This window comes from Orcinus orca, chromosome 6 (assembly GCF_937001465.1).
Source record: "Orcinus orca chromosome 6, mOrcOrc1.1, whole genome shotgun sequence".
In the NCBI taxonomy this organism is placed as follows: domain Eukaryota; kingdom Metazoa; phylum Chordata; class Mammalia; order Artiodactyla; family Delphinidae; genus Orcinus; species Orcinus orca.
In genome coordinates, this window is record NC_064564.1 from 110,008,732 (window position 1) to 110,035,574 (window position 26,843).

The 26,843-nt window shown below is 54.1% G+C and overlaps 1 protein-coding gene across 1 annotated transcript; it reads left to right on the plus strand.

Moving 5' to 3' along the window:
• Positions 1–26,383, plus strand: ADGRD2 (adhesion G protein-coupled receptor D2). Its single transcript, XM_049711865.1, is given in 26 exon segments — positions 1–36; positions 375–438; positions 805–1,017; positions 1,335–1,882; positions 1,884–1,977; positions 2,382–2,480; positions 2,846–2,931; positions 3,103–3,117; positions 3,120–3,386; positions 4,555–4,685; positions 5,398–5,531; positions 6,012–6,135; positions 6,555–6,660; positions 7,273–7,280; positions 14,359–14,399; positions 15,565–15,677; positions 16,897–16,990; positions 17,194–17,303; positions 17,587–17,740; positions 18,475–18,599; positions 18,684–18,798; positions 19,626–19,747; positions 20,286–20,365; positions 23,914–23,958; positions 24,951–24,964; positions 26,133–26,383. Coding segments are annotated over 26 exon segments (3,189 nt in total).
• Positions 26,384–26,843: the final 460 nt, after the last annotated feature.

Here is a 26,843-nt window from a genome sequence, read left to right on the forward strand (position 1 = left end):
ATGGCCCCCTGGTGCTACTGCCTCCTTGCCCTCCTGGTACCTGAACTTCTGGGAGGCAGGGGGGTGTAGGGGAGGAGGCCAAGGGGACTCAAAGCTGCTAGGGTTCCAAGTGGCCACCTCACATCATGAGGTAACTGCAAAGGTCACACAAGCTAAACCCCTGACATAGAAATGAAAACATCCACCGGATGCTAGGAAACAGGCTCAGGGCAATGAAGTGACCTGCCCAAGATCACCCTCTGGGTGAACCCAGGTCTGACTGCAGGGCCTGCAGCCTCCACTGCACCCCACTGGAGCACACAGTAGGCATTCAATAACTGTACATATGGGCGCGGGGACCTGACTCAGACCCCACCTCTCTTCTTCTCTCTCAGATAAGGAGTCTCTCTGGGACCCCTTCCAACTCCCCAGGTGAATCAAGGAACCCTTGGGTCACAGGTTGGTATGAGGGATGCCACCGAGAGGCTCTGCCTGCCCCCAGTTCAGCCAGCCCGTGGCCCATGTGCTACACCGGCCTCGAATGCAGAGGAAGGGAGGAGGCGCCATTTAGTTCAGCACCCCTATAACAGGCCCTGGGCTGAAAGCATCACTCATGTCCATCTCATTCCTGCCACTATACAGATGACAAAACAGGCTCAGCAAGGGGACAAAACTTGCTAGGTCATAGAGCATAGCTAGGGTTCAGTCCCATCCAGCCCCAAATGACTCCAAGCTCAGTGTCCTTGGCCCTGCCTATCCTACTCACCCTGCAAGGGTCAGATGCCCACACACTTCTCCCACATTGACCCTCCTCTCGCCCTGCAGCTCCAGTGGCCCCTGGAGAGGTAGTGGAGACTGCAGATGAGGTATGCAAGTTCCCAGGACAGCGGCTGAGCTGGTGGCAGCCCCAAGAGTCCTGTGAGCAGCGGTTTGGCCACGTAGTACTGCAGCACCCAGATGCGGTCCTCACTCCACGGCTGCCTGACCCCATCTGGGTGGGCAAAAGAGAGGCCCCTCTGCAAAGACCCCCGCAGAGGCGTGAGTGTGGGCCGGGGCCTGGGAAGTGAGGGCTGGGGGGAGGGGGCTTTGGTGACCTAGAGATGGCAGCCCACCGTGACAGTCCTTGTGGATTGAGCCCAGAGGAAGTCCACATCGCATCTCAGGTTCCCTTGTCCTGGACTGAAAGTAGAGGGTTGACTCCTGGGCAAGGGCACTGGAGCCCCATTTCTTCCTTCCAGAGGGAGGGAGGAACCAGAAGCCCAGAAGGGGCCCTACAGCTGCACCAAAGGGCCGTCAGAAGCAGCACGGTGTGTGCAGCTGGGGAAACTGAGGTCGAGGCCCGTGTGTCCCCGGAGGCGCGCGCACCGCGGCCGCACTAACGTTCGGCGAGAGGACCGCGGGCCAGGCGGCGTGTCTCCGGACGCCTCTGCCGGTGCTCGGGGCGCTGACAGCGTGCGTGCACGTGCAGTGGAACGCCGCTTCATCCGACGCGGCCGTACTCTTCTCCCTGGCTGTACCCGCGCTGGCCAACGCGCTGCAGCTGCGCGCCTTCGCCGAGCCGGGCGGCGCCGTGCACGCGGCGCTCGCGGTGCGCGAGCACCACGCGCCTTTCCGCGCTGCCTTTCGCGCGGATGGCCGCTGGCACCACGTGTGCGCCACGTGGGAGCAGCTCGGCGGGCGCTGGGCGCTGTTCGCCGACGGGCGGCGACGCGCTGGGGCGCGGGGCCTAGGCGCGAGCCACCCACTGCCACCTGGCGGCATCCTTGTTCTGGGCCAGGACCAGGATTCTCTGGGCGGCGGCTTCTAGGCGCGTGACGCCTTCAGCGGCAACCTCACCGACTTCCATCTGTGGGCCCTGGCGCTGAGCCCCGCGCAGCTGCACCGGGCACGCGCCTGCGCGCCGTAACCCCGGCGGCCTGCTCTTCCGCTGGGATCTGGGGGCCCTGGACGTCACACCCTCGCTGCTACCGCCGGTGCGGGTGCAGCCTCTCTGTCTGGGTACGGCCCGCCCAGCCTCCTGTTTGTCAGGCCCCGCCCACCTTTTGGTTCCACCCCCAACCTCCTGGCTCCCATCCGCTTCCCTTCCGACTGGGGGACCCAGCCCACCTCTTGCCCACCGGGCCACGCCCACCTCTGGCCACGCCCTCTCCAGGCCTCCAGTACCTCGGGCGTCCGCCCAGTCCTAGCAGCCTGAATGGGCTCGCCCCCTGGCGACCTTGCTCCTCCCAGTGTTGGCTGCAGCACTGCTCTCCCAGGTTCCCACGTCACCCCGTAACTCCGGGACCGCGCGTCCTGGCGCCCTCTCAAGTGTGCAGGCGCCTTCAAGGCCCGAACGGGCTGTGGGTCACAGGGACCCATGGGAAGCCAGGATGCGGCCCTGACATCTCTCCCACCCTGGCCAGTGCCCTCAGAGTAATGCCCTACGTAGGACCCTGGACCCCGCACCGAGGGCTTTTTGTTTTGCCTGCAGCCTCTGCACTTCCTCTGCTGCTACTGGACAGGTGCGCCCTGTCCGGCTGTGTCTTGGGCTCTGCTGAAGGGGACGCTGGGTATGGACCAGTGTAGGCTGAGGGGGAGCAGTTGGCACAGCCTGGGAATTCAGAATCTTCTCAGAGTTTCGGGGGCCTCCACGGAGTCTAGACCACAGACAATGGGGCCATACGGAACTGGGGGTGAATCCCAGCTGTGTGGGAGTCACCTCGGGCAGGCGATTTTGCTGTTGTTTGCTTGTTTCCCCATCCAGGACACCTAAGGCTCCAGACACACAGCCGTCAGTGTGCGCTTCTTCCCCGAGCGGCACAGGGGGAGGGGGCACCTCTGCGGAGGATGTTGCCCAGGGCTCAGTCTGGCATCCACTCCTTTGCAGAGACCTACCAGCAGCTGCAGGACGCCCAGTCATGGTCTGGCCAGGATGTTATCAGCCAAGTCAATGCCTTGGCCAATGCCATTGTGGTGAGCCCCGTCCCAGGAGGCTGGAGAGTCTGGGGGCACTGTGGGTGGCATCCCTGCACCTCAGTGTCCTCACCTGTAAAGGGAACACCCACCTAATGTGTGTGCAGGAATTAAGGTTGCAGGAGGTCCCCTTGAGACAGACCAGCAGTCAGCAGCTCTTCTGCTCCACAGCTCCTCCCTGACCCTCTCTCTCTGAAGCCCACGGAGACCTGTCCCTGGCCGAGGCCTCCAGCTTCCTGGGAATCCTGGAGAGAGTCCTGACAAAGGAGACAGCTCCACTGGGGCCAGCTGCGCTGCTGGCTGTCACGCACTTCCTGAAAAGTGTGGCAGCCCTTGGGACATGGGAGCCAGAGCCCATGACTCGGCCCTGGGAGCAGCTGGGCCAGGCCGTCGTGTCTGGGGCCAGCCTGGTCCTGGAGGAGCAGCTGGCTGGTGTGTGGCTGTCAGTCAGCGAGGTGAGGCTGGCAGGGCTCGGTGGGGCAGGGGCCTGGGCTCTGGTTCCTACCTTGCCACCGACTGTGTAGCCACGGGCGAGTCAGCACCCATCTCTGAGCTCCATCTCTCCATCAGGAGAAGCCCTTCTTCTGTCTGTTTTGTAAGTTGAACTTCCACATACAACTGCTCTTGAACAACTTCTGCAGTTAAAAATTAAGAGCCACTAGTCAATAAGGGCCTCCCATATCCAACAGTCCACTGACCACCTTAAGCAGGAGGTCCTCTCTGCTGAGTGTTCAGCCATGGAGAACAGAAGAGACAGATGGTGAGGGTGTTGGAAATCTCATCGTGGCAGAAGTGGCTGTAGGCCTGGGAGTCATCAGCCTAGAGAGGGAGAAAATGAGGGGTCATGAACATTGCCTGAAAAGCTCTGGGGCTTAAGAGGCAGACATGGTCCCCCTGTGACTTCAGGCCAGAATTCAAAACTGGGCTTGGGGGTGGGGTGGGGATGGCACAACACAGGAGGCTGGTTCAGTGGAATGTTCGCCTGCCCAGGTGATGCTCCCCATCCTAGGGGATGTGTAAGCCCACGTTTTACTGGGGATCTGAGACACCGTGACAGACTGGGGAAAACTGGCCTCTGAACCTCAGTTTTCTTCCCTGGAAAATGGGGATGATCATACCTGCCTTGCTTAGGCAATGGAGAGGAGTAGGCGTCTATCAGGTCACTTGCCCACCACAGAGGAGGTGTCCCATTAGTGCATGTTCCCCCTCCCTGTTCTGTCCTCACCCCGCATGGTTTCCTTTTTGGAACCTAAAACTTGAGCACCTGTTAGAGATCTAACAGCCAGACCAAAGCAGCAGGAGGCACGGCCCTGCCTTCAGAGTGTACCCTGGTTGGCAAGCAACCTGCCAGCAGGCAGAGAGCACTGTGAGGCCTTCAGCTTGACTAGAGGAGGACGTGGCTTAGGAGAGCATTGGAGAAGCCAGAGAAGGCTCATCAGGCAGGGCCTCAAGTGTCAGTCTGAGGAGCCAGGACTTGATCCTGGAGGCCCTGCAGAGCCACTGAGGGTCTGGAGCCTGCAGGCCACCTCACAGATCATTGAGATCCTGTTAACCGCAGTGGTCAGGGCAGGCAGCTGTGGGGCGCGGCGTCTGAGAGAGGGCTGAGTTGCGGCCTCCTCCCAGGTCGTGGGCGGACCCAAGGCCCTGGTGGTGAGCGAGCAGCGCCTGGCGCCCCTGCTGAGCACCATGCTCACCTCTGAGCGGCCCCGAACGCACATCCAGCACCACCATGCCGGTGAGCCTGACCACCACCCGTCCCACACATCTGGCCTCCGGGTGGGGCCTGGGCTCACACATCCTCCTCAGCCCTGGTCACTGGGAGTTCTCGGACTCCCACAGATACTCCATTCTCTTTCCTGCCTTTGCCCATGCTGTGCCCTCGATCCAGAACACTCTTCCTCTCTTGGTCTCCTAGCAAACTCGCATACATCCTTCAGAACCCTGCTTGAGCACCAGCTCTGCCAGGAAGGCTCCCCAGTTCTAGCTCTCTCCCGATAGTTCCTCTCTCCTCTGTTACCCCGGTGCTTTGAACATATCTTTTATCGCCTTTATGGTAATTACATAATAGCACCTGAAGTTCTCTGAGTGCCAGGGCTATTTCTGAGTCATTTCTGCATCTCAGGTTCAGACCCAAGGGCACACTCAGTGAGTGTTTGTAGATTGAGTGGGGTAGCACTTACGGTGGAACTTCAGGCAAAACTTGGGTCCTTCAGGTGCCCAGTGGCTTCTGGCAGCTCATTAATATTCATGTCCCATCCCCCCAGAGACTCCCCCTTCTCAGTGACCCCCTCTCCCTGACTTGGAGAAGTCAGACTTACCTAGGGTAAGTTGCTACCTCTCTGTGCAGGAATGGTGGCCTCCTAGGTGTGTGGCAGGGAGAGGGGAAGCAGACCCTGCCAGCACGGCCAGCCCAGCAGAAAGACCTCCCTGCTGAGGCCCAGCCCCTGAGCCCCATTTGCTCCCAAGCCTGGAATTGCCGAGCCTACGCTTGAGGGAGACCAGCACGGAGGGCCAGGTGTTCACGATGCCCGGTGGGCATCCAGAGGGGCCTGGCCACATCCTCATCCCTGCTGCTGAAGTGAGGCGGCTCCTCAGGAAAGGCGGGTGAGGGAGAGGGGTGGTGGGGTCCTGCTGGGGTCTGGGTCAAACCTCAGCCCTCACAGCTGCTAGCTCTGCTATTTTGAGTAAGTCACCTCACCTTTCAGGACTGCCTCCTCATCTGTAAAACTCTATTACTAGTACTCGCCTCGGGTTGTCATAAGCTTAAAGCACCTGCCACATAGTAGGTGTTCACTTAGTCTCCTCCCCTCAACCACACGTTTTCCCTCGGTGCCACCCAGGGCTGGAGGATTAGGATAAGGGGCAAAGGGCTTTGCAGCCGGCAGCTTAAGCACATCAACTATGGCTGGTTGAAATTCTGACTCTGCCACTTATTAGCTGTGTGATCTTCTGGAAGTCATTTAACCTCGATGAGACTCAGTTTCCCTATGTGTGAGGTGGGCAGAGCATTTCCCTCAGGACCAACCTGTGGTGCTTGCTCAGTCACTGGGCGGTCCTTAGGCCTCCTTCTATTCATCCAGGCCTCTCTGGAGTCACCATGATCCACAGCTGGTTCAGCTCAGGTGTCTTCCAGTACACCCTGGGGGCCCCTGGCCGAGAGCCCCAGGCCCCGGACACCTCTGAAGAGGCAAGCAGAATGCAGAGGTGAGTGGGTCCCACCCAGCAGGCAGCTGAGGGCCTGGATCCCCTCACCAGGGAAGGCTAGGCCTCCATCCCCTCCCAGAGCCCCCATTCTGTTAGGCATATCTGCCCTTGGCAGCCCAGGGCCAAACCTGCTCCCCCCTGACACACGCAGATTTCTGGGCCTGCCAAAGATGGGCTGGTGGGAACATGGCTCAGCTCCTGCCTGGGGTCCTGGCTTCGGTGCTGACTCTCAGGGAGGGAACAGGGCTTACTCAAATTACCAGAAAGAATGGAACCCAGCTGCCCTAATTCCCAGCACAGGACTTTTCCACAGAAGGTATCATCTGTTCTGCAGGGGCCTGGGTGACATGACCCCAGACATGTATGACCTCTCCCCCACAGATACCTGGTGCCCTTAAAAGCTCCCTTTCTCCCCACAGGTTCCTAAGCACCCAGGTGGGGTCAGCAATCATCTCATCTGAGGTGTGGGATGAAACCGGGGAGCCCAACACGGCTGTGACCTTTCACCTGCAACACTGGGCGCAGGTACTGGGCGATGCTTCTGGGAAACAGCCACCTGGTACAGTTATCCTGGTTTGGTGCCCCCTGCTACATCCCAGTATTTGTTCACTGGACAACCAAGGTCTAAAATGTTCAAGAAAAATACTCATCCACAAGCCATCCCATTGTCCTCGAGAGAGGGGGAAGGGCAGTAGTGCATTGCACACTTACTTTATGGCGGGTGCCTTAAATAAGCAGCATTCATTTAATCTTCCAACAGCCCATTCCACAAAAGTGAGCTTGGAAGAGGTGCTGTGCCTGGCACCAGCTTATAAGTGGCAGAGCTGGGATTTCATTATAGGTCTGCATGACTTGAAAAACTGGTGGTTCCCATCAGATAATACAGGGAGATATGAGAGACCTGCACTGCAGTATGCTTCATAAGCATAAAAATAACCTAAATGTCCATCAATAGGGGATTACTTAGCCTTATAGAGCTATAAAATGGAATATCAGCTGAGATTATGTAAAGAATGAGGTATTTTTCTGTAAATTGACAAGAAAAGATCACCAAGATACGTCATTTAATTCATTATATGTAATACACAAATTCCTTCTCGCTTTTGAAGCTTTAGAGCATTTCAGAGAAAGCTAAAGTCTCCTTTGCTCAAAACCACCAATCCCGGACACACACACACCCCCCACAGCTTATATCTTTTGTATATCATCTCAAGACTTCTTAAAAATCAATTTCATTAAGGTATATAAATCTACATATACTAAAACACGCATTTTAAGTGTATACCTTGATGAGTTTTGACCAGTGTGTATACTCATGTATCACTGCCCCAATCAAGGTATAGAACTTTTCCACCTTCCCAAAAGGCTTCTTCGTGCCCCTTCCCTGTCAGCCTTCCCCACTCTGACCCAGGAAATCACTGCTCTGTTTTCTGTGACTCTAGATTGTCTGTCTTTCCTAAAGCTTCGTATAAATGGAACCATACAGTGTGTGCCATGGTCTGGCTTCTTTTGCTCAGGTGGTATTTTTGAGTATCATCTACGTTGTTGCCTGTTTCAGTAATTCACTCCTCATTAGTGCTGTGCAGAATTCCGCTATATGGATAGACCATAATTTGTTTTTCCTTTTACTTGTTTTTTTATTAATTTATTTTATTTATTTATTTATTGGCTACATTGGGTCTTTGTTGCTGCTCGCGAGAGTTCCCTAGTTGTGGCGAGCAGGGGCTACTCTTCCTTGTATTGTGCGGGCTTCTCATTGTGTTGGCTTCTCTTGTTGTGGAGCACGGGCTCTAGGTGCGCAGGCTTCAGTAGCTGTGGCGCACGGGCTCAGTAGTTGTGGCTCACGGTCTCTAGAGCCCAGGCACAGGCTTAGTGGGTCTGCGGCATGTGGGATCTTCCCTGACCAGGGCTCCAACCCATGTCCCCTGCATTGGCAGGTGGATTCTTAACCACTGCGACACCAGGGAAGACCCTCCATTTACTTGTTGATGGAGATTTGAGTTGTCTCCAGTTTGAGCTGCTATGAATAGATCCACTATGAACACTCATATACAGCATTTTTGTGGACATATGATTTCTTTCTACTGGGTGAATACCTAAAAGGGGACTTTCTGGGTTGTATGATAAATATATGTATACATTAACTTCCTAAGAGACTGTCCAACTGTTTTCCAGAGTCGTGTACTATCTTACATTCCCACTAGCAGTGTGTGAGCATTGCAGTGTTCCATACCTTTGCTAACATCCTTAACTGCCTTTTTAATATTGTTCATTTTAATGGTTGTGTACTGATGTCTCATTGTGGTTCTAAGTTGCAATTCCTTCAAGACCAATGATTTTGAGCATCGTTTTCTACACTTATTGCACATTCACATATCTTCCTTTGTTAAATATAAGTTCAAATCTTTTCCCCAATTTTCATTTTTTTTAATTAAATAAATTTCAAGATGAGCCACTGGTTTTTTTTTAATAGGAAATGCTCTTTATTATTTTTTTCCCAAAATTTTGCATTAGTCTGCTGTTTGCTTTTCTGATTACTGACATTTCTGCACATAAGCCATATAGATCCTCTCTTTTTAAATTTTATCTTTGTACTCCCTCACTCTTTTTCTCCCTGCCCCTGCCACACCACCACTGGCAACCACCAATCTGTTCTCTGCATTTATGAGCTTGATTTTTTTTTAGAGTCCCCATATAAGTGAGATCATACAGTATTTTTCTTTCTCTGACTTATTTCCCTTAGCATAATGCCATTGAGCTCCATCCACGTTGTTGCAAATGGCAAGATTTCATTCTTTTTATGGCTGAGTAACATTCCGTTATTATACACCACAATTTCTTTATCCATTCATTCATCAGTGGACACTTAGGTTGCTTCCATATCTTTGCTATTGTAAATAGCCATGAACATCGGGGTGCATATATCTTTTCTGAGTTAGTATTTTCATTTTCTTTGGATAGATACCTAGAAGTGGAATTGCTGGATCGTATTTTTAATTTTTATTCTATTTTTAATTTTTGGAGGAACCTCCATACTGTTTTCCATAGCGGCTGCACCAACTTACATTCCTACCAACAGTGTATGAGGGTCCCCATTTCTCCACATCCTCTCCAACACTTGTTATTTCTTGTCTTTTTGATAATAACCATCCTAACAGGTGTGAGGTAATATCTCATTGTGGTTTTGATTTGCATTTCTCTGATGTTTAGTGATGCTGAGCATCTTTTCATGTACCGGTTGGCCATTTGTGTGTCTTCTTTGGAGAAATGCCTATTCAGATCTTCTGCCCATTTTTTAATCAGATGGTTTGGGTTTTTTGTTTTGTTTGTTTGTTTGTTTCTACTATGTCAAGGAGCTTACCACCTATATTTTCTTCTAAAATTTTTATGGTTTCAGACCTTAAGTTCAAATCTTTAGTCCATATTGAGTTAATTTTTGTGTATGGTGTAAGATGGTAGTCAAGTTTCATTCTTTTGCCTGCGGCTGTCCAGTTTTCCCAACATCATTTATCAAAGAGAATGTTCTTTCCCCGTTGTATGTTCTTGCCTCCTTTGCCATAAATTAATTGACCATATATGCATAGGTTTATTTCTGGGCTCTCTATTCTGTTCCATTGATCTATGTGTATGTTTTTAATGCCAATACCATACTGTTTTAACTTCTATAGCTTTGTAATATAGTTTGAAATCAGTAAGCATGATGCCTCCTGCTTTGTTCTTCCCCAATTTTTAAATTATTTGTCTTATCATTGAATTGTAAGAATTCTTTATATATTTTGAATACAAGTCCTTTGTCAGCTATACGTTTTGTGAATAATATCTTCTAGTCTCTGGATTGTTTTTCACTTTCTTGACAGTGTCTTTGGAAGATAAGTTTTGAATGTGATCAAGTCTGGTTTATCAGTTTTTATCCTGCATGGTTTACGCTTTTTGCATCCTATCTAGGAAATCTTGCTTATCCCAAGGTCACAAAGATATTCTCAGAGAAGTTTATCATTTTAACCTTTACATTTATGTCTATGATTTATGTCAATTCATTTATGTGTATTATGTTGGGTAGGGGTTGAAGTTCATTATTTTTCCGTATAGACATCCCATTCCAATATATTTGTTGAAAAGATTATTCTTTCTCCCATTGAATTATCAACTTTGTTGAAAATCAATTGTCCATATATGTGTAAGTCTATTTCTGGGCTCTCTATTCTGTTCAGAGATCTATACACTAACCCGATAGTGTTGTGATTAATGTATCTGTATGGTAAGCCTTGAAATCAGGTTGTGTAAGTCCTCCAACATTGTTCTTCCTTTTCAAAATTGCTTTGGCTAGCCTAGGGTGTTCACATTGCCATATAAATTCTAGAATCAGCTTGTTAATGTCTATGGAAACACCTACTGGGATTTTGATTGGGATTGCATTAAATCTCTCAAATTGAAATAAGATGATGAACTGGCATCTTAACAATGAATCTTCCAATCCTTAATCAAGGTATATCCCTCTGTTTATTTAGGTTTTCTTAAATTTCTCTCAGCAGTGATATACAGTTGTCAGGGTACAGGTCTTGAAGGTATTTTGTTAGATATACCCTTTTCTGTAAATGGTATTATTTTCTTAATTCAATTTTAAATTGTTCATTGCAAGTATATAGTAATACAATTGATTTTTATATAATGAGATTGTGTCCTGCAGCCTTGTTAGACTCACTTAGTACTTCTGGTAGCTCTCTTATAGAGTTCTTAGGATCTTCTACATCCCTGATCATGTTGTCTGCAAATGAAGACAGTTTTGTTTTCTCCTTTCCAATCCATGTCTTTTTTTTTTTTTCCGATTTTCCTTCCTTGGTGCAGTGGCTAGGACCTCTAGTTCAGCATTAAATAGGAGTGATGAGACCAAATAGTTTTGTCTTGTTCCTAACTTTAGGGGGGAGAGTATTCAGTCTTGAACCATTAAATGTGATGCTAGCTGTGGGCTTTTTGTAGATGCCCCTTGTCAGATTAAGTTCTCTTTTCTTCCTGCTTTGCTGAGAATTTTTATCATGAATAGCTATTGAATTTTGCCAAATGTTTCTTCCACATTGATAGGATCATATGGTTTTCTCTTTTATTCTGTTAATATAGTAAATTGCATTGACTGATTTTCAAATGTCAAACCAGCCTTGGATTCCTGGGATAAACCCCACTTGGTTATGGTGTATTATCCTTTGTATATATTGCTGGATTCAATTTGCTAATATTTGTTAAAGATTTTTGTGTTTATATTCTTGAATATGTAATATGTTCTGTAGTTTTCTTATACTGCCTTCCTCTGGTTTTGGTGTCAGGTTAATCCTAATCTCATAAAATGTGTTGGGAGTTCTCTCCTCCTCTGTTTCCTAAGAGAGTTTTGCAGAATTGGTATTATTCCTTCCTTAAATGCTTGATAGGCCAGTGAAGACCAGTGAAGTCTTTCAGTCCTTGTGTTTTCTTTGTGGGAAGTTTTTAAAGTATGAGTTATTTCTTAAGCTGATATAGGATTGTTTGGGGTGCTTTATTTCTTCTTGAGATGGTTTTAGTAATTTGTGCCCTTTAAGGAAATTGTTCCTTTCATCTAGGTTGTTCAATTCTAGCAGGAAGTTGTTCATAATAGTCACTTATTATCCTTTTCACATGTGTAGGATTTATAATGATGTTTGCCTTTTCGTTCTTGATCAGTTTAGCTAGAAGTTTACCAAATTTGTTTATATTTTCAAACAACTAACTTCTGAGATTGTATTTAGATATTAATTATATGAATTAAAATACATTAAAATGAAAAATAAATAAAAGTAAGGGATTGCTCATTGTGGCAAATTTGGAAAATGTAGTAAAGGATAAAGAAGACAAATCCTATTACCCAGAGATAGCTGCCCTAAACTTTTCCATGTATTTCCCTTCAGCCTTTTTCTGGTTACATAATACTATATATATATATATATATTTTTTTTTCCCTTTTGCAAAATCAAATCCCTTGCGCTTTCAGCTGAGCCATGTAAACATTTGTGTTTTTCATTTTCCCCACAGGTGTTTTCTGCATTGTCTCTGTCACAGATGTCCCTTTGCCATCCTGTCCTTTCTCACCTGCTGCTTGATCCTAGCAATGCGTAGGCCTTGACTGCGGCCAAGTCCAGAATCGCCCACCCCCTTCCCAGGGGATGGTCCAAAATGAACTTGACCCCTTCCCCTCCATGCATCCAGAGTATCTGCAGAGTTTTTTCTATTACAATTAACCCTGCCTAACCCTGTGAAAATCCTCACTTATAATATGTTTTGATTCTGGTGACTGTCTCCTGGGGATACATGGCCAGGTATGGAACTACTGGACACCAACAGTGTTGTGGCTTTTGAGTGTATAAGCTGCACTGATATTTCAGTTTGTACCACTTGAAAATGCGACCAGTGGTGTAACAATCATCCATTTTAAAAGCAAACAGCAGGTTTTCTTTGTGTTCCAGCACCTAACATAGTACCTGAGACCCAGGAAAAATATTATGAGTGAATGAATACATGTGGTAATAATTCAGCCAACCCAAGGAATAATATGTTCTCTGGAGGCAACGTCACTGAGTGTGGAAGGAGCATGGAGTCGACCAAGTCACAACCCAGTCTAAGCTCTCTGCTGTGTGACCTTGAACAGATTAATTCCCCTCTCTGAGGCTCACCTTCCTCATCTGAAATTACATAAATTTATACCTGTCCCCTAGGTTGCTATGAATATCAACAACAATAAAGGACATGAAAGTACTTTGCAAAACACAAAGTATCATATTCTAGTGAGGTGATGTTGCTGTTACCCTCCCCAGTCGGGACAAATAGCCCAAGTCCTGAGCTCAGGCTGCCTCCCTGCTTGGTCTGGGACAGGTACCACCTGCCACCTGATGTCTTCTTTCTGCTTGATGACATAAAGTTCACAGTGTTGTCATTGTTCATTACAAAAGAACTAACATGTTCATTATAACACATTCAAACTGAGACCTAACTATTGTTAAGTTGGCTGTGTGTCTGATTCCAGACCTTTTGTGCATGTGTTTTCACAATTACATAGAACCTTATTTTTTTTTTAACCATAAATGGGCTCCTACTATGCAGAATGTCAGGCAGCTTTTTCCTGTACTGAAAAACATATGGCGATGCTGGAGAGGGTGTGGAGAAAAGGGAACCCTCTTGCACTGTTGGTGGGAATGTAAACTGATACAGCCACTATGGAGAACAGTATGGAGGTTCCTTAAAAAACTAAAAATAGAACTACCATACGACCCAGCAATCCCACTACTGGACATATACCCTGAGAAAACCATAATTCAAAAAGAGTCATGTACCATAATGTTCATTGCAGCTCTATTTACAGTAGCCAGGACATGGAAGCAACCTAAGTGTCCATCGACAGATGAATGGATAAAGAAGATGTGGCACATATATACAATGGAATACTACTCAGCCATAAAAAGAAAAGAAACTGAGTTATTTGTAGTGAGGTGGATGGACCTAGAGTCTGTCATACAGAGTGAAGTAAGTCAGAAAGAGAAAAACATATACTGTATGCTAACACATATATATGGAATCTAATAACAACAACAAAATGGTTCTGAAGAACCTAGGGGCAAGACAGGAGTAAACACACAGACATAGAGAATGGACTTGAGGACACGGGGAGGGGGAAGGGTAAGCTGGGACGAAGTGAGAGAGTGGCATGGACATATATACACTACCAAATGTAAAATAGACAGCTAGTGGGAAGGAGCCGCATAGTACAGGGAGATCAGCTCGGTGCTTTGTGACCACCTAGAGGGGTGGGATAGGGAGGGTGGGAGGGAGACGCAAGAGGGAGGAGATATGGGGATATATGTATACGTATAGCTGGTTCACTTTGTTATACAACAGAAGCTAACACACCATTGTAAAGCAATTATACTCCAATAAAGATGTTAAAAAAAAAGATATATATATATATATATATATATATATATATGGCGAGCTCTTTCCCCAACAGCAGATAGAGACCTGTGTGTTCTTACTAGGCAGAGCATCCTGAAGGGAAGACTCACAGTGGTTTGTTAGCTTGTTAGCTTGTTCCTAGGATTTCGATATTAACCATAATGCCAACCTGAAACTCTACTCACGTCACCTTCCTTCTGCCGCCCTGCCGGCATTCTTATCCAGTCCCTGCACCCACGACCCATGCTGGGCAACCCCCTGGTCCCTCAAACGCAGGAGGCCTCCACATCCCCCTGCATCGTCTGGCCTCTCTCCTTGCCCACATGTGCTCACACACCTGCCCTGTCCCTGTTGGCTGCCCTTAGGCCTTCCCTCCGAAGCTGGTGGAGCCTGTCTGTGCTTTCTGGAACTTCAGCATCGGGTGAGTTTCCAAGCTCTTTCTTTATTATTTTTCTTAATTTTTAAATAATTATTTTTGGCTGTGTCGGGTCTTAGTTGAGGCATGCGGGATCGTTGTTGTGGTGTGTGGGCTTCTCTCTAGTTGTGGCGTGCGGGTTTTCTCTTCTCTAGTTGTGGTGCTCAGGCTCCAGAGGGCGTGGGCTCTGTAGTTTGCGGCACATGGGCTCTCTAGCCGAGGCACACAAGCTCAGTAGTTGTGGCACACGGGCTTAGTTGCCCCGCAGCATGTGGGATCTTAGTCCCCTGACTGGGGATCAAACCTGCGTCCCCTGTGTTGTAAGGCTGATTCTCTACCACTGGACCACCAAGGAAGTCCCCCAAGTTCTTTAAATAAGGCACTTGAAAAACAAAAGACATCCAGGGACTTACCTGGTGGTCCAGAGGTTAAGAGCTGTGCTTCCACTGCAGGGAGCCAGGTTCCATCCCTGGTTGGGGAACTAAGATCCGCATACCCTGCAGTATGGCCCAAAAAATAAAAATTAAAAATTTTAAAAATTAAAAAAAAACGTCCGTTCTACTTGAGGATGAGACAGGACTCAAGCATGTTTTTGGCCTCCATTCACCAACTTCCTTGCAGGGGTCGTTCCAAGCCCCACTCAACTGGGGACAAGCTGGGGCAGGAGAGCCTGTTACCCAGGAGGTAGTGAGCTCCCTATCATAGTAGGTATGCAAGCCTACTCTGTGGGGTACCTAGGAAGAGACTCATCTGTGGAATGGGTATTGGAGTTGATGAGGGAATGAACATCAATCACTGTTGCTTAGTAATTAACGCAGTTAATCAATGGTGATCATTGGTATCAACCCCATCCTCCTACCATTCCTGAGAAAAGTACATTTTACAGATGAAAAACTGAGACCCAGGGAGGGGCAGTGACTTGGCCAAGGTCACATAGCTGGTTAGACGCAGGGCACTGAGGGACCCCAGGCTTTGGGGAGAGGCTTTCCCCTGCTTGCCACCTGTCCCCCAGCCCCATGTCCAGCCCATCTCAAGAGCCCTCTGTTCACTATTCACCCCAAGCCCAGACTCAGGGGGCTCCTGGGCCACCACTGGCTGCTCCGTGACCGCTCTGTACCAGGACTCAACCGCCTGCTTCTGCAACCACAGCGCCGTCCTGTTGCAGGTGTACGATGTCCAGGTGAGTACTGGGGAGGGAGCAGGGGGGCAGGGGAAGGTGATGTCAGAACCAAGTTTTAAAGGATGCACTGGAATTGAACAGAAAGGCATTCCAAGCAGAGGCCCATCTGAGCAAAGGCAAGGAGGCTAGAAATGGCAGACGAGTTACGTTCTAGAACTGCAACGTGTCTGGGGCTTCCAGTGCGATGCCCGGGGTCAGGGGATGGCAGTGAACAAGGTAGGCATGGGTCAGATGGCACAGGCCTGGAAGGCCAGGCCCACGCGCTTGGATCGTGGTCCTGTTGCAGAGGGCAGATGTGGAAGAGTGTGAAGCAGGCGTTAGATTTACATGAGGGAGGCCGCTGGTGCGGGGAGTGAGGCTGAGGTGGGGGCCAGGGGGGAAAAGCAGTTCGGGGGCTGCGGGCCTGGCCTAGGAGAGGGGAGGGGCCCTGGGCCAGGGAGCAGTGGGGAGATGTGGAAGACTGGCTGAGGAGGAGGGGTGACCTGGGCCACCGGGAGATGAGGGACTCGTCTCAGGAGGCACAGGTGGGCAATGGGTTTGCAGGTCTGCGGGGTCTGTGCTCCGGTGCTCAGGGCAGGAGGGGTCTCAGCTGGCCCCAAGAGCCAGTAGGTAAAGCCATGGCCAAGGTGAGGTTAGAAGTAAAATGAGTCGCGACTAAAGACAGGCCCCTGAGAGGCATTAGCATTTACAGCCTTGGGGGAAGCCAAATTCCAGGAGGCCGCCAAGCAAGGTGGGCTCGCTGGACCAGAAGGGGACTCAGGTTGAGTGAGACGGTGTCTGAGCCCAGGAATGCTGGGGTCATTTGGCCTGTTCGGGAGCACGCTTGAAAAACATGCTACCGAATGCATTTTTCCTGTAAAAACAGAGCGTGGACATCGGACACATCGTGAGTAATCCGTGCCAGCTCCCTGTTCCCCCTCAGTGGGTGGTTGTCACATGCCACCCCTCCTCCCCATGGGCATGTCGGTGGTCACTTACAGTCTAGTGCTTCTCGGTATCTGAGGAGTCCGTGACAGCTGGGCCCCTCTCCAGCAGGAGAGAACATGCAAATGCTCATTATCAAGTTGCTGTGTGCAGGCCTGACCATCCCTGCTTCACGGCAGAGAAGGCAGTTGAGGAGCCTGGGAGCTGCCGGGGGGTGGGGGGTGCGGGCAAGTGTCCCGCCGGGCCAGGGCGGTGGTGGGGCTGCTGTCATCCGGGGTCTCTGTGCCTCCCACAGAGGGGCCCCGACGGGGGGTCCCTGCTGAGGACGCTCTCGTCTGTGGGCTGCGGTGTGCCCTGTGCCCTCGCCACCACCTTCTTGCTCTTCCTGGCGGCCGCGTGAGGCAAGCTCACCACCTTGCCTGGCACCCTGGGCCCGCCCTGCCCCTCGTGGGCCTCCACGTCCCTCCTCAGGTGGGTGTCCATCCTCGGTCCTAGAAGCCCCTGTGGAGCCGCCCTTTCCTCCTTCACTGATCGGTTCACCGGGACGCAGGTGGGGAGGGGGGGAGGGTCCTTGCTAACCAACTCCTCTGCCTGTCCGGGGTCCCCCAGTCAGAACGAGCCACAGTCCACAAGAACCTCACCTTCTCCCTGGCTTCCGCCGAGGGCTTCCTCGTGGCCAACGAGTGGGCAAAGGCCAACAAGGTGGGCGGCCAGCGGGTGGGCTTGTGAGCTCAGGGGGGCCTGGGAAAGCACCTTCAGCCTTTCCTAGGTTGCCCCCCATATCTTCACTTGGCTCCATTTCCGGGGAGGCGTACGGCCTAGAGAGGAAAGACCCTGAATGTTGGAGCTGGGCCCAGGGCGCTGCCCCGAGACCCTACCCGCTCGTACTGCTTTGCGCTGGCAACGCCAGGCACGGACAGGGGACCCAGGGTGGACCGCACCCATGACCGGCCTCCGTGGGGACCCCCCTAACCCTCCCACACAGGTGGCGTGTGTGGCCGTCACAGCAGTGATGCACCTCCTCTCTTTGGTCGTCTTCTCCTGGATGTTGGCGGAAGGGCTGCCGCTGTGCAGCAAGGTGGTGGCTGTGCGCATGCGCCTGGGCCCCAGGAAGCCGCTCTGCTAAGCCACAGGCTGGGGTGAGGCCCCTCTGCTCCCCACTCTTCCTCTGTTCCACTCCACCCTGCCTTGCGTGGCCTCTGTTATGTCCAACACTCACCGCCCAACACCCTCCTCCACCGGCACCCAGCGCCACCCAGTGGCCAGCGCCTGTGTCTGACACAAACTCAGCTCCGTCGACCTCCAACTCTACCCAGCTCCAATTCTTCTTCTTTTTTTTTTTTTTTGCGGTACGCGGGCCTCTCACCGTTGTGGCCTCTCCCGTTGCGGAGCACAGGCTCTGGACGCGCAGGTTCAGCGGCCATGGCTCACGGGCCCAGCCGCTCCGCGGCATGTGGGATCTTCCCGGACCGGGGCACGAATCCATGTCCCCTGCATTGGCAGGCGGACTCTCAACCACTGCGCCACCAGGGAAGCCCCAGCTCCAATTCTTAATCCTCCTCCACTTCAACTGCCTGAGCTCCCAGCCCCCGGCACTGCCTCCCTAATCTGAAGCCAGCTAACCCCACGCCAATCGCCAGTTTCCAACTCTGTTGATTCTCAGCCCTAAGGCCTCGACTCAATCTCAGCTCTTCCGCTCCCCAACTACTCGGGCTCCAGTGCCACCCAAAATATCAGGCCCACCCAACCCCACTCCCTGGATCTCCCAGTGCCGCCAGTACGCCCACTACTATGGGACAGCTGGAGGATGCAGCTCTGGACGGGGTCTGGCTCCCGAGAGACACGGTCCTGAGGTCACCTCTTCTTCCCCTAGGCGTGCCTGTGGCCATGGTGGCCATCACCCTGGCCGTGTCCCCCCATGACTACGTGGCCACCGGGCACTGCCGGCTCAATGTGCACACAGATGCCATCTGGGCTTTTGTGGGGCCCGTGCTGGCCGTGAGCGGGGAGACCTGGGGCCCCTGCAGGGGAGGGACGTGTCGGGGAAGGGGGAGGGTGCCCCCACTGATACCAGATTTCCAGGCCAATACCTGCATCCTGGTCCGTGTGGTGATTGTCACCGTGTCCAGGGCCCGCCGCCGTGCCCGCACGCTAAGCCCGCAGCCCTGTGTGCAGCAGCAGATCCCGATCCAGATGTGGTGAGGCCCCAGACTGGGGGGGTCAAAAAGAAGTGGGGGGAGCCAGGTGTGGCCACGTGTGCTTATGAGTGCAAGGCTATAAATGAGCATATGTCTGCAGTGTGTCTGTGCTGCATGAGCACACATGCTCATGCGTGTGGGCGTGTGGAAGTCTGTGCCCATGCGTGTTACCTGTGTGGATGGTAATTGAGCCTGTGTGTATATGACGTGGGGTGTGGACACCAGCCACTGTCCTGGGGACTCACCTTCTGCAGAAAGCACTGATGGCCTGGTGGGGACAAGGTAGAGGAGACCCCCAAGTCAGGCAGTCCCTAGAAATTCAGGTTCAGGGTGAGAATCTAGGTCTCTACCCCTGCCAAGAATCCCCATCACTCTCCAGGACCGTATCCTGCTGGAGCGGGCACACCCCCCCCCAGCCTTCCTCCTCACCACCACCCCTCTGCCAAGGGCAGGACAGCCCAAGCCAGTGGGGCCTGAAAAGCCAGGCAGCCCCAGGGGTCCCCTTCCAGACTCCATGCCCCCTGGACCCACTGTCCAGGCCTCAGCCCTCCCCCTGGACAGCTGCCACTCCCTTCCTTTGAGCCCCGCTTGGGACTGGGACCCTGTCTCCCCAGTGCCACTACCCCTACTTCATGCCACTCTGGGTGTCTGAGAAGGGGCCACCAGGTCCAGCCGAAAGTTCCAGCTACACCTAAGTCCTGAGCCTCAGTCTTCAGTCTGCAGCCCCGACCCCTCTCCAGGCACCTTCCAAGGGCTACCCTCCCCAGAACCCCGTGGGGAGCCCCCTGGCCCCCTGGCCTCCCTCAGTGCAGCCTGCTGTCCCGCGGGGCCACCGTGAAGCCAGTGTTGGTCCTGCTGCCCATCCTGAGCCTGACCTGGCTGGTCAGCATGCTGGTGCACCTCAGCCCAGCCTGGGCCTATGCCACCGTGGGCCTCAATTCCTTGCAGGTACCTCCGGGCCCAGGGCCCGTGTGGGACCAGGGCTCCACCATGCACTGGAGCCCAGAGGGTGTGGCTGGTTTGTCAGGGGGCTGGGGAGGGAGTGTCCTCTCTGTCATGGGAGTCACCAGCAGCCTCAGGGACACTGTCAAGGGGAGGGCGGGTGAGGGGGAGAGAGGAAACAAACCTCCAATCAAAGAGCAGTATCTCAGGGAGGATTTGGGGGCCCATTTGGCAGGTGAAGAATCTGAGGCCCAGAAAGGGGGTGGCTAAGATGCCTCGTGCCCTGACGCTCAAGGGCGCAGCAGAAGTTCCAGTCCCCAGGCTGTGCTAGAGCCACTTCCGGCCTCGGCAGGAAGCCGAGGATGGGGGTGCAGGACACCAGGGACCTCTCCCCTTGGGGTCTGTGGATGGCCTACTGTGGGGCAGCATGAGCTGCTCCATCGGTGAGGACAACAGTTCAGAAAAGGTTTTGGCTGGAAGGACATGACCCACATAAATGAAGCAGTAACATGGGACCTCAGGAACCCCCCTGTGTGCCTTTCAGGTCCTGTGTCCTGGAGCCACAGAGATGGGTCAGACTAAGCCCTTGTCTTCAGGGGGTTTGCAGATCTATGGGGGACCCAGGTACAGACACAAACAGCCACAGCCCTGGGAGCTGAGTGCTGGGAGGGAGGTCAGTCCAAGGAGGGCCCAATCCGCCCCCGCCCTGCCCTGCCCCTCAGCCTCCCTTGTACCCCCCCAGCACCTCTTCCTGTTGTCTGCACTCCCCACTCCCAGCTCTGCCACGCCCAGGTCCCTCTCAGGGCTGAAAAGTGAGGTGTCCCACGGATTGACAAAGACAAGCTCAGGAAATCAAGTGCAAACTCTGTCCAGGGTCCCTGTGTCCCAGAGCTGGGTTTCCTGCTGATGGATGCCTACATGCTCTGAGTCCTGACCAGGATCATATTTATATCTCTGAACAGGCCTCACAAACGGGGAAACTGAGATTCCATGGCCTCACAGTAGGAAGGAGCAGCGCTGGGGCCCAAGTTCAGAGTGTGTTCTCAGCCATCAGGATATTCAGCTTTGACCGCAGAGGGGCCTGGTTCCTGGAAGAGCTGCCGAGGCTGGGAGTGGGGGTGGGGAGCTGGGGTCAGGAGGGGCACCCTCATCCAGTTAGTTATTCATCCATCCCTGCGAGATGTTTTGAATGCCCACTAGAGGCCAGGCACTGTGCTAGGCGCCAGGGACACAGCAGCAAAGGAGGCTGCAAAATGCCCTGTTCTTGTGGAGGTGACATGAGTCGGGGAGGCAGACGATGCCCAAGACCAGGGAGTGAAGTGTTAAGGGAGGGATGAGGCAGGAAGAAGGGAGGGTGCAAAGGGGGTTGGTCTCCAGGGTCCTGGTCCATGTTGTCTTCTCCCCCTGGGCCCTGGGGACTCGCCACTCTCTGCCAGGCAGGCATGGGAATGGAGAGGGGAAAGGACAGGGGCTGTGGGAGGTGGGGGGTGCAGACTGCTCAGGGAGGATGGAGGTTGTGCCCAGAGAGGGGCTGGGAGAGTGAAGAAAAACTGGGGTTCCAACGCTCTTCCTAAAGAAGCATGGCTCCCAGAGACCTGGCGGGGCCTGAGCAGCTGGAGACAGAGATGGACACAAGAGAAGCCCTTCCTCCAATCCCTGCACTCCCAGAGCTCCGAGGGCTGGAATTCCAGCTCAGCCCACTTAGCAGAGGGACCCTACCCAGGTCTCTCCACCCTGCCTCAGAGTGGCGAGGGCAGCAGCATCCTGTTGCTATGGCAACTACTCCAGCTCCATCCCTGCCTGTGGCCCTCAGGTGGGCAGAGCTGCAGCCAGGGAGCCAGAGCCACCATCACCACGCTGTCTGCCTCCCTCTCAGGGCAGGTCCTTTCCTCTCCCGGTGTCTCATTACTTCGTCTCTGTCTCTGAGTTTTCCCTGGGATTCTTCCTCTGTCTTTCAGGCTCTGTCACAGGCTCCTGTCCCTGTCCCCACCTCCTCTGGCATGGACCCACCTGGCTCCTCCTGGGCCTCTCTCTACATCTCTCCTTCTGTTGGGCTCTGACCCGCTGTCTCTTGGTCCCTTACCCTGCTTCTCCCTCTCTCTGAGTGTCACCTCTCTTGCCCCCTCCCAACCAGCCTCAGACCTTCAGGTCTGGTAAAGGAGGGGAGAGGCTGCCTTATGGGGGAGTCAGAAGGCATGAGACCTGCGCCCACTCTGATGTTCCTGTGACTGTCTCAGGGCAGGTCCCCAAGTTAGGCTCAAGCCGTGTTCTCTGGGTCCCTCCCGGCTGCTTCCCTCCCCAGGCCTGGCCTTTCCCTCTCCTCTCTCTTCCATCATACCTGCTATCTCTCCATGTCTTTCTCTCCCTGCCCCACCTCCAGCCCCGTCCCTCTCTCACTCTGTCTTGGGCATAAGCTGGGCAGGACCTGCCCAAGGTGACCAGGGAGCAGGCCTGGGGCTGGAGGGACTGAAATCTGCTCTGACTCATTCATTCACTCTTGGTGATTTGTCTGCGTCTGGCCCCTGTGCCAGGTTTTGTGGTGGAAGAGCAGAGCCTCACTTCTGCAACTAGCTGTAGCTCACACCTACCCTGCCTGAGAGTGTTGTTGGGAGGCCTGCACAAGTTGAGACAGGCCTCAGTTTCTACATCTATATAAAGGGAGGGATCATATTCTCCACCTCGTGGGACCATTCTGGGGTTCCACTGGCAAGATATTTGCAAAGGGAAAGTGGTGGAACTCAAGATCGAGGAACCCACCCTTGGGGGTCTCAGCCTGAGGGACAGACAGACACCAAAACCACACAACCACAGCGGGCACGATTGAGGCTGAAAGGCTAAGGGGCAGTCAGGGCTGTATGGGGAGGTAGAATGGGCACTCCCTGGAGGCAGTGATTCTCAGCTAGTACCTGAACGCTGTGTGGAGAGAGGGGGAAGAATGTTTTAAGTCAGGGGAGCACAGTGGGATCAGATGGAGGGAGACATGGGGTTGGGAGAGCTGGTGAGAAAGGGGACAGGAGGGAACATGGGGGCCAGACTGTGCAGGGTCCCTAGAGCTGTTGTGAGGAGCTCAGACTTCACCCCAGGGGTACTAGGGAGCCTTGGAGGATGTTAGGCAGGTGCTGGTGTGGTTGGGTTGGAGTGCATCTGTTTGGGTGTGAGGAGTGAGTAAAAGGAGACAGGATGGGGGAGGCTGTGCTGGGGCTTTGGAGAGAGCAGAGGCTGGGTGTGGGGGGCTGGGAGGCCCAGAGTCTGTCTTAGGGGCAGAGTTGGGGCTGGTAGCAACCCAGTTGGTGCCTGGGAGTCAGGGGGAGTAGTCAGGCTCTGGGGCTCCAGCTCTCAGCCCTGGGAAACTAGAGGGCCTCAAGGAACCCCATGTCCCCTCACCTGTGTCCTCTTGGGGAGGAACTGTTACATTGTCCAGGGGGAACCTGAGGAAGTCCTAGGCTCCACATGCTACCCGCTGAGTCACACTTTTGCTCTGTCTCCTACCCTGAGCCCCAGGGTCCCTCTCCGTCAAATGGGGAGAATGAATCCCCCACCCCCAACCATGGAGCTGCTGTGAGGGTCAAGTGTCACCCCAAGTGTGCTGGTGGTTTGTGAGCGGCAAGGCCGTCGTGGTCCTCGCATGTGTGGGAAGGAGCCAGCTATGACTCAGCCACTGTGCTGAGTCCTTCACACACAGACGGAAGCAAGTCCTGGCCTCCTCCCCACTTTCCAGATGAAGAGACAGAGGCTCCGAGAGGCACGCAGCTAGAGATACAATCAGAATGCAACCAGGGTCTGCTGTCCCTGGACCTGATTTAGCCTTGGAGCTTCCGGAAGGTGTCGCCTCTCCCATTCCCCACCCTGCAACATGGTGAGGGTGTGAGGATGGGGCAGGTCAGGCGGGGGGGGCTTGGAGGGATAGAGGGCAGAGAGGCTGCCTCTTGACCAGAGACTGAAAGCAGGGGGTCCAGCGGGGCAAGGCCCCTGCTGGTTCTCTCTGCCACAGAATGCCACAACTGCCTGCTCCCCATGGCGGACTGGGGGGCAGGGCAGGATTTGTGTTCATCCTCCTGTGTCTCTAAATGTCTCTGGAGGTGTGTCTGCTGCGGTGCCAGGCCAGACACTGGGGGAAAGGGGATGGGGCTCCCAGGTAGTGACATCCACCCTCACCCCGGGTCTGTCCCCAGGGGGCCATACATCTTCCTGGTCTATGCAGCCTACAACACGGGGAGGTAAGTCAGGGGATACTGGCTGCTGGAGGGTGGGATGTGGGTGGAGGCGGGCAGGGCTTACTTGCAGGGGGCTCTGCGACTGGCCCGTGGAGGTCAGGAGAAGGTCCCAGCCCTGACCCTGGCCCCATCCTCCAGGTCCAGAGCGTTCTGCAGAGGATGACTGAGAAGGCGGCAGCGGATGCATTCACGGTGGGCAGGCCGGGGGTCCGTGGGGTGGGACGGTGGGAGGTCCCACCTACAGCCGGATCCCAGCGCTGACGCCCTTTCCTTTCAGGCTCGCTCCTGTCCCGCGGGCCCGGGGTTCCACCCTAGGCCCTCACGTCCCTGGGAGGTGGCCCGTGACAATCCAGTAGTCTTGGCTCCACCCTGAAGACACCTGGCTCTTAGAGGTAAGACCACACCACCCTCAAGTCCAAGTGCCACCTGGTGCGTCGGTCTCCCCAGTGCTCGGGCTGAGCTAGGAGGGCCACGGCAGATTCCATTAGCCCATCTTAAAGACAAGGAGACTGAGGCCTGGGGAATTCTGCAACTGCGGGACCAAGGGGATGGCTTAGAAAAGGCTCCTTTCCTCCCATCACCACCACCAGGGAACAAGGGTCCCTGGTGCCCAGCCCAGAGGCAGACCTTGCCCAGGGTCACTTTCCCTGGGTTTCCATGCAGAAGGGATGAGGTTCAGGGCCCTGAGATAGGGCATGGGTTGAATGACTTAAGGGTCAGGCCAGGAATTTAAATCCCAGCTCTTACTTCCCCTGCTGTGTGCCCTTGGGCAAGTTACTTTCCCTCTCTGGGCCCTAGTTTCTTCATCGCTAATCTATGAGGTAAACTTTTGAGTGGATTCTTAGGGTCTTTGATAATGAGGTTCCTGTCCAGGGTGGGGGGAGCAGAGAAACAGCTTCCTGCCTCAGCCTCCTATAAGTTCACCTGCTCGAGTGTTTTCCCCCTACTAGGGACGCACGGCCCCAGGATCCCCACAGCGTTCTCCTCCATTGCAGAACCCAAAAGACCGGTGAGGCTGGGACAGGGGTGGCAGGACTCTGCCTAGGGGCTAGCAAGTGTGACCGGCAGGGTCAGGGAAACCACAGGGACCAGGGCGAGCCTGGGGTGGGGCTTCCCCTGGGGATCCAGAGGGCCTGTCCCTCAGTTACCAGGCTGAAGGGGGCTGGGAGCGGCTGGCAGAACTTGAATGCCAAGGCCACTGGGGATAGAAGAGTCATCACCAGGGTAGCCGAGGGTCCCCAAAGCAAGGGGAGCAGGAGTCGGGGCCCACCCACCCCCCGACAGACCTCCTCTGTCCTCAGGCCGTGCAGCTGACCACATTCAGGGCTTCGGGTGTAGCTCCCACCTCAGGGGGTTCCCCTTTTCCCTTTGGCGTCCCGACACCCCCTCAGCCCCCCTGTACCGGAATGGAAGTGATTTGAGAAGCAACCGCAGCCGACCTCCCACAATTTGAGGGGCTCTTCCCCTCACTCCGCTCCATGCTGGTGCCTGAAAGCCCCCTTAGCGCCCTGTGGGCTCTGTCAGTGATAATGCAGTGCTCTGGGGAGGGGCTTACTTAGGAAGTGAGTCTGGGACCCCTTCCCAGGCCGGCGCTGCCGGGCTCCAGGCCTGGTGGTCTGAGAGGCTTCCAAACCCGGTGAGGAGCAAGTACGTGATGGGGGGGCCTGTGGGGAGCAGGGCAGGGCCGGGACCACCTAGGCCCTGCTCAAGGAGAGCTCGGCCTGGCCTGAGGGGAGCCTCAGGGACCCTGGTCGCTGCCAGCCTCTCTGGGCCTGGGTTCCCACAGCCTTAAACCAGAGACAAGCCTATGAGGGGCGGGCTTAGCACTGCCCAGCCCTCCAAGCAGGGAATTCCTTCCCACCAGAGCAAGAGGCCTGCCTATGGAGCTCTGACCGGGGGCTGAGCTCTGTGCTAAACCCGGGCATCTGCTGACTCCTTTCATGTGGTGACCTGGGGAAAGAGGGGTGCTGTCGCCCTCCCACTGTGCAGATGAGGAAGCTGAGGCATAGAGAGGAGCCCTGACCAGCCAGGGTCAGTGGCAGAGCTGGGGTCAGGGCCCCCACCCGCGCAGATGAGGAAACTGAGGCACAGCAGTAGTCACGTGGGGGTAAGCGTAGGCACATTTGAACCCAGGTCTGTATGACCCCAGACCCCCAGCTGGCCTCCACCCCTGGCAGGTGTCCCAGTCCTTCTGAGTCTCAGCTTCCCCTTCTGCAAAATGGGCTGGAGGCGGTCCCTGCAGGCCTGCCTGGAGGGCGCAGGCGCCCTGAAGGCGGTGGGCGTTCCGAAGGGGCCGAGAGGCACCCCCCACCCCCCCCACATCGGCTTCCAGCCCCCCGCCCCGCCCCCGCAGGCGCAGCGTCTGTGGGAACAAGAGAGCCGCAGCGGTGCCTCTGCACTCAAGCGACAGCGCCTTTGTCTCTGCTGAATGGGTGCGTTGCTAAGGCCGCTCGTAGCAACGGAGCCGCTTCCACCTCGGCCTCCTCGGAGGAACACCCAACCCGTCCCGCCCTCCGATGCCCTAGCCCCCGCCCCCCCCCCCCCCCGCCCCACCAGGCGACCCACTCAGGTGGCCCTAGCAAGAGGAGCGGGGGAGTGAAGGCTGCCAGCTGTGTGTCCCTCACAGGCCTGCCCCTGCCCCTCCCTCCGGAAAGTCCATGGCGCCCCCCCAACTCCCCACCACCCCCATCCCCGGCATTGCAGGTGTTCTCCGGATGGAGAAACTGAGGCTCAGAGAGGGAGACTGCCAGGGTCACCCAGGCCAGAATCCCACCCAAGGTCTTCCCTTAGCCCCAGTTCCCAGCCCCGTCCCCATATTGGGAGGGTGGGTCCCCATCTTGGTTCTCTGCCAGCCCAGCCCAAAGGGTGTACTTTCCTCCCAGGTTTCT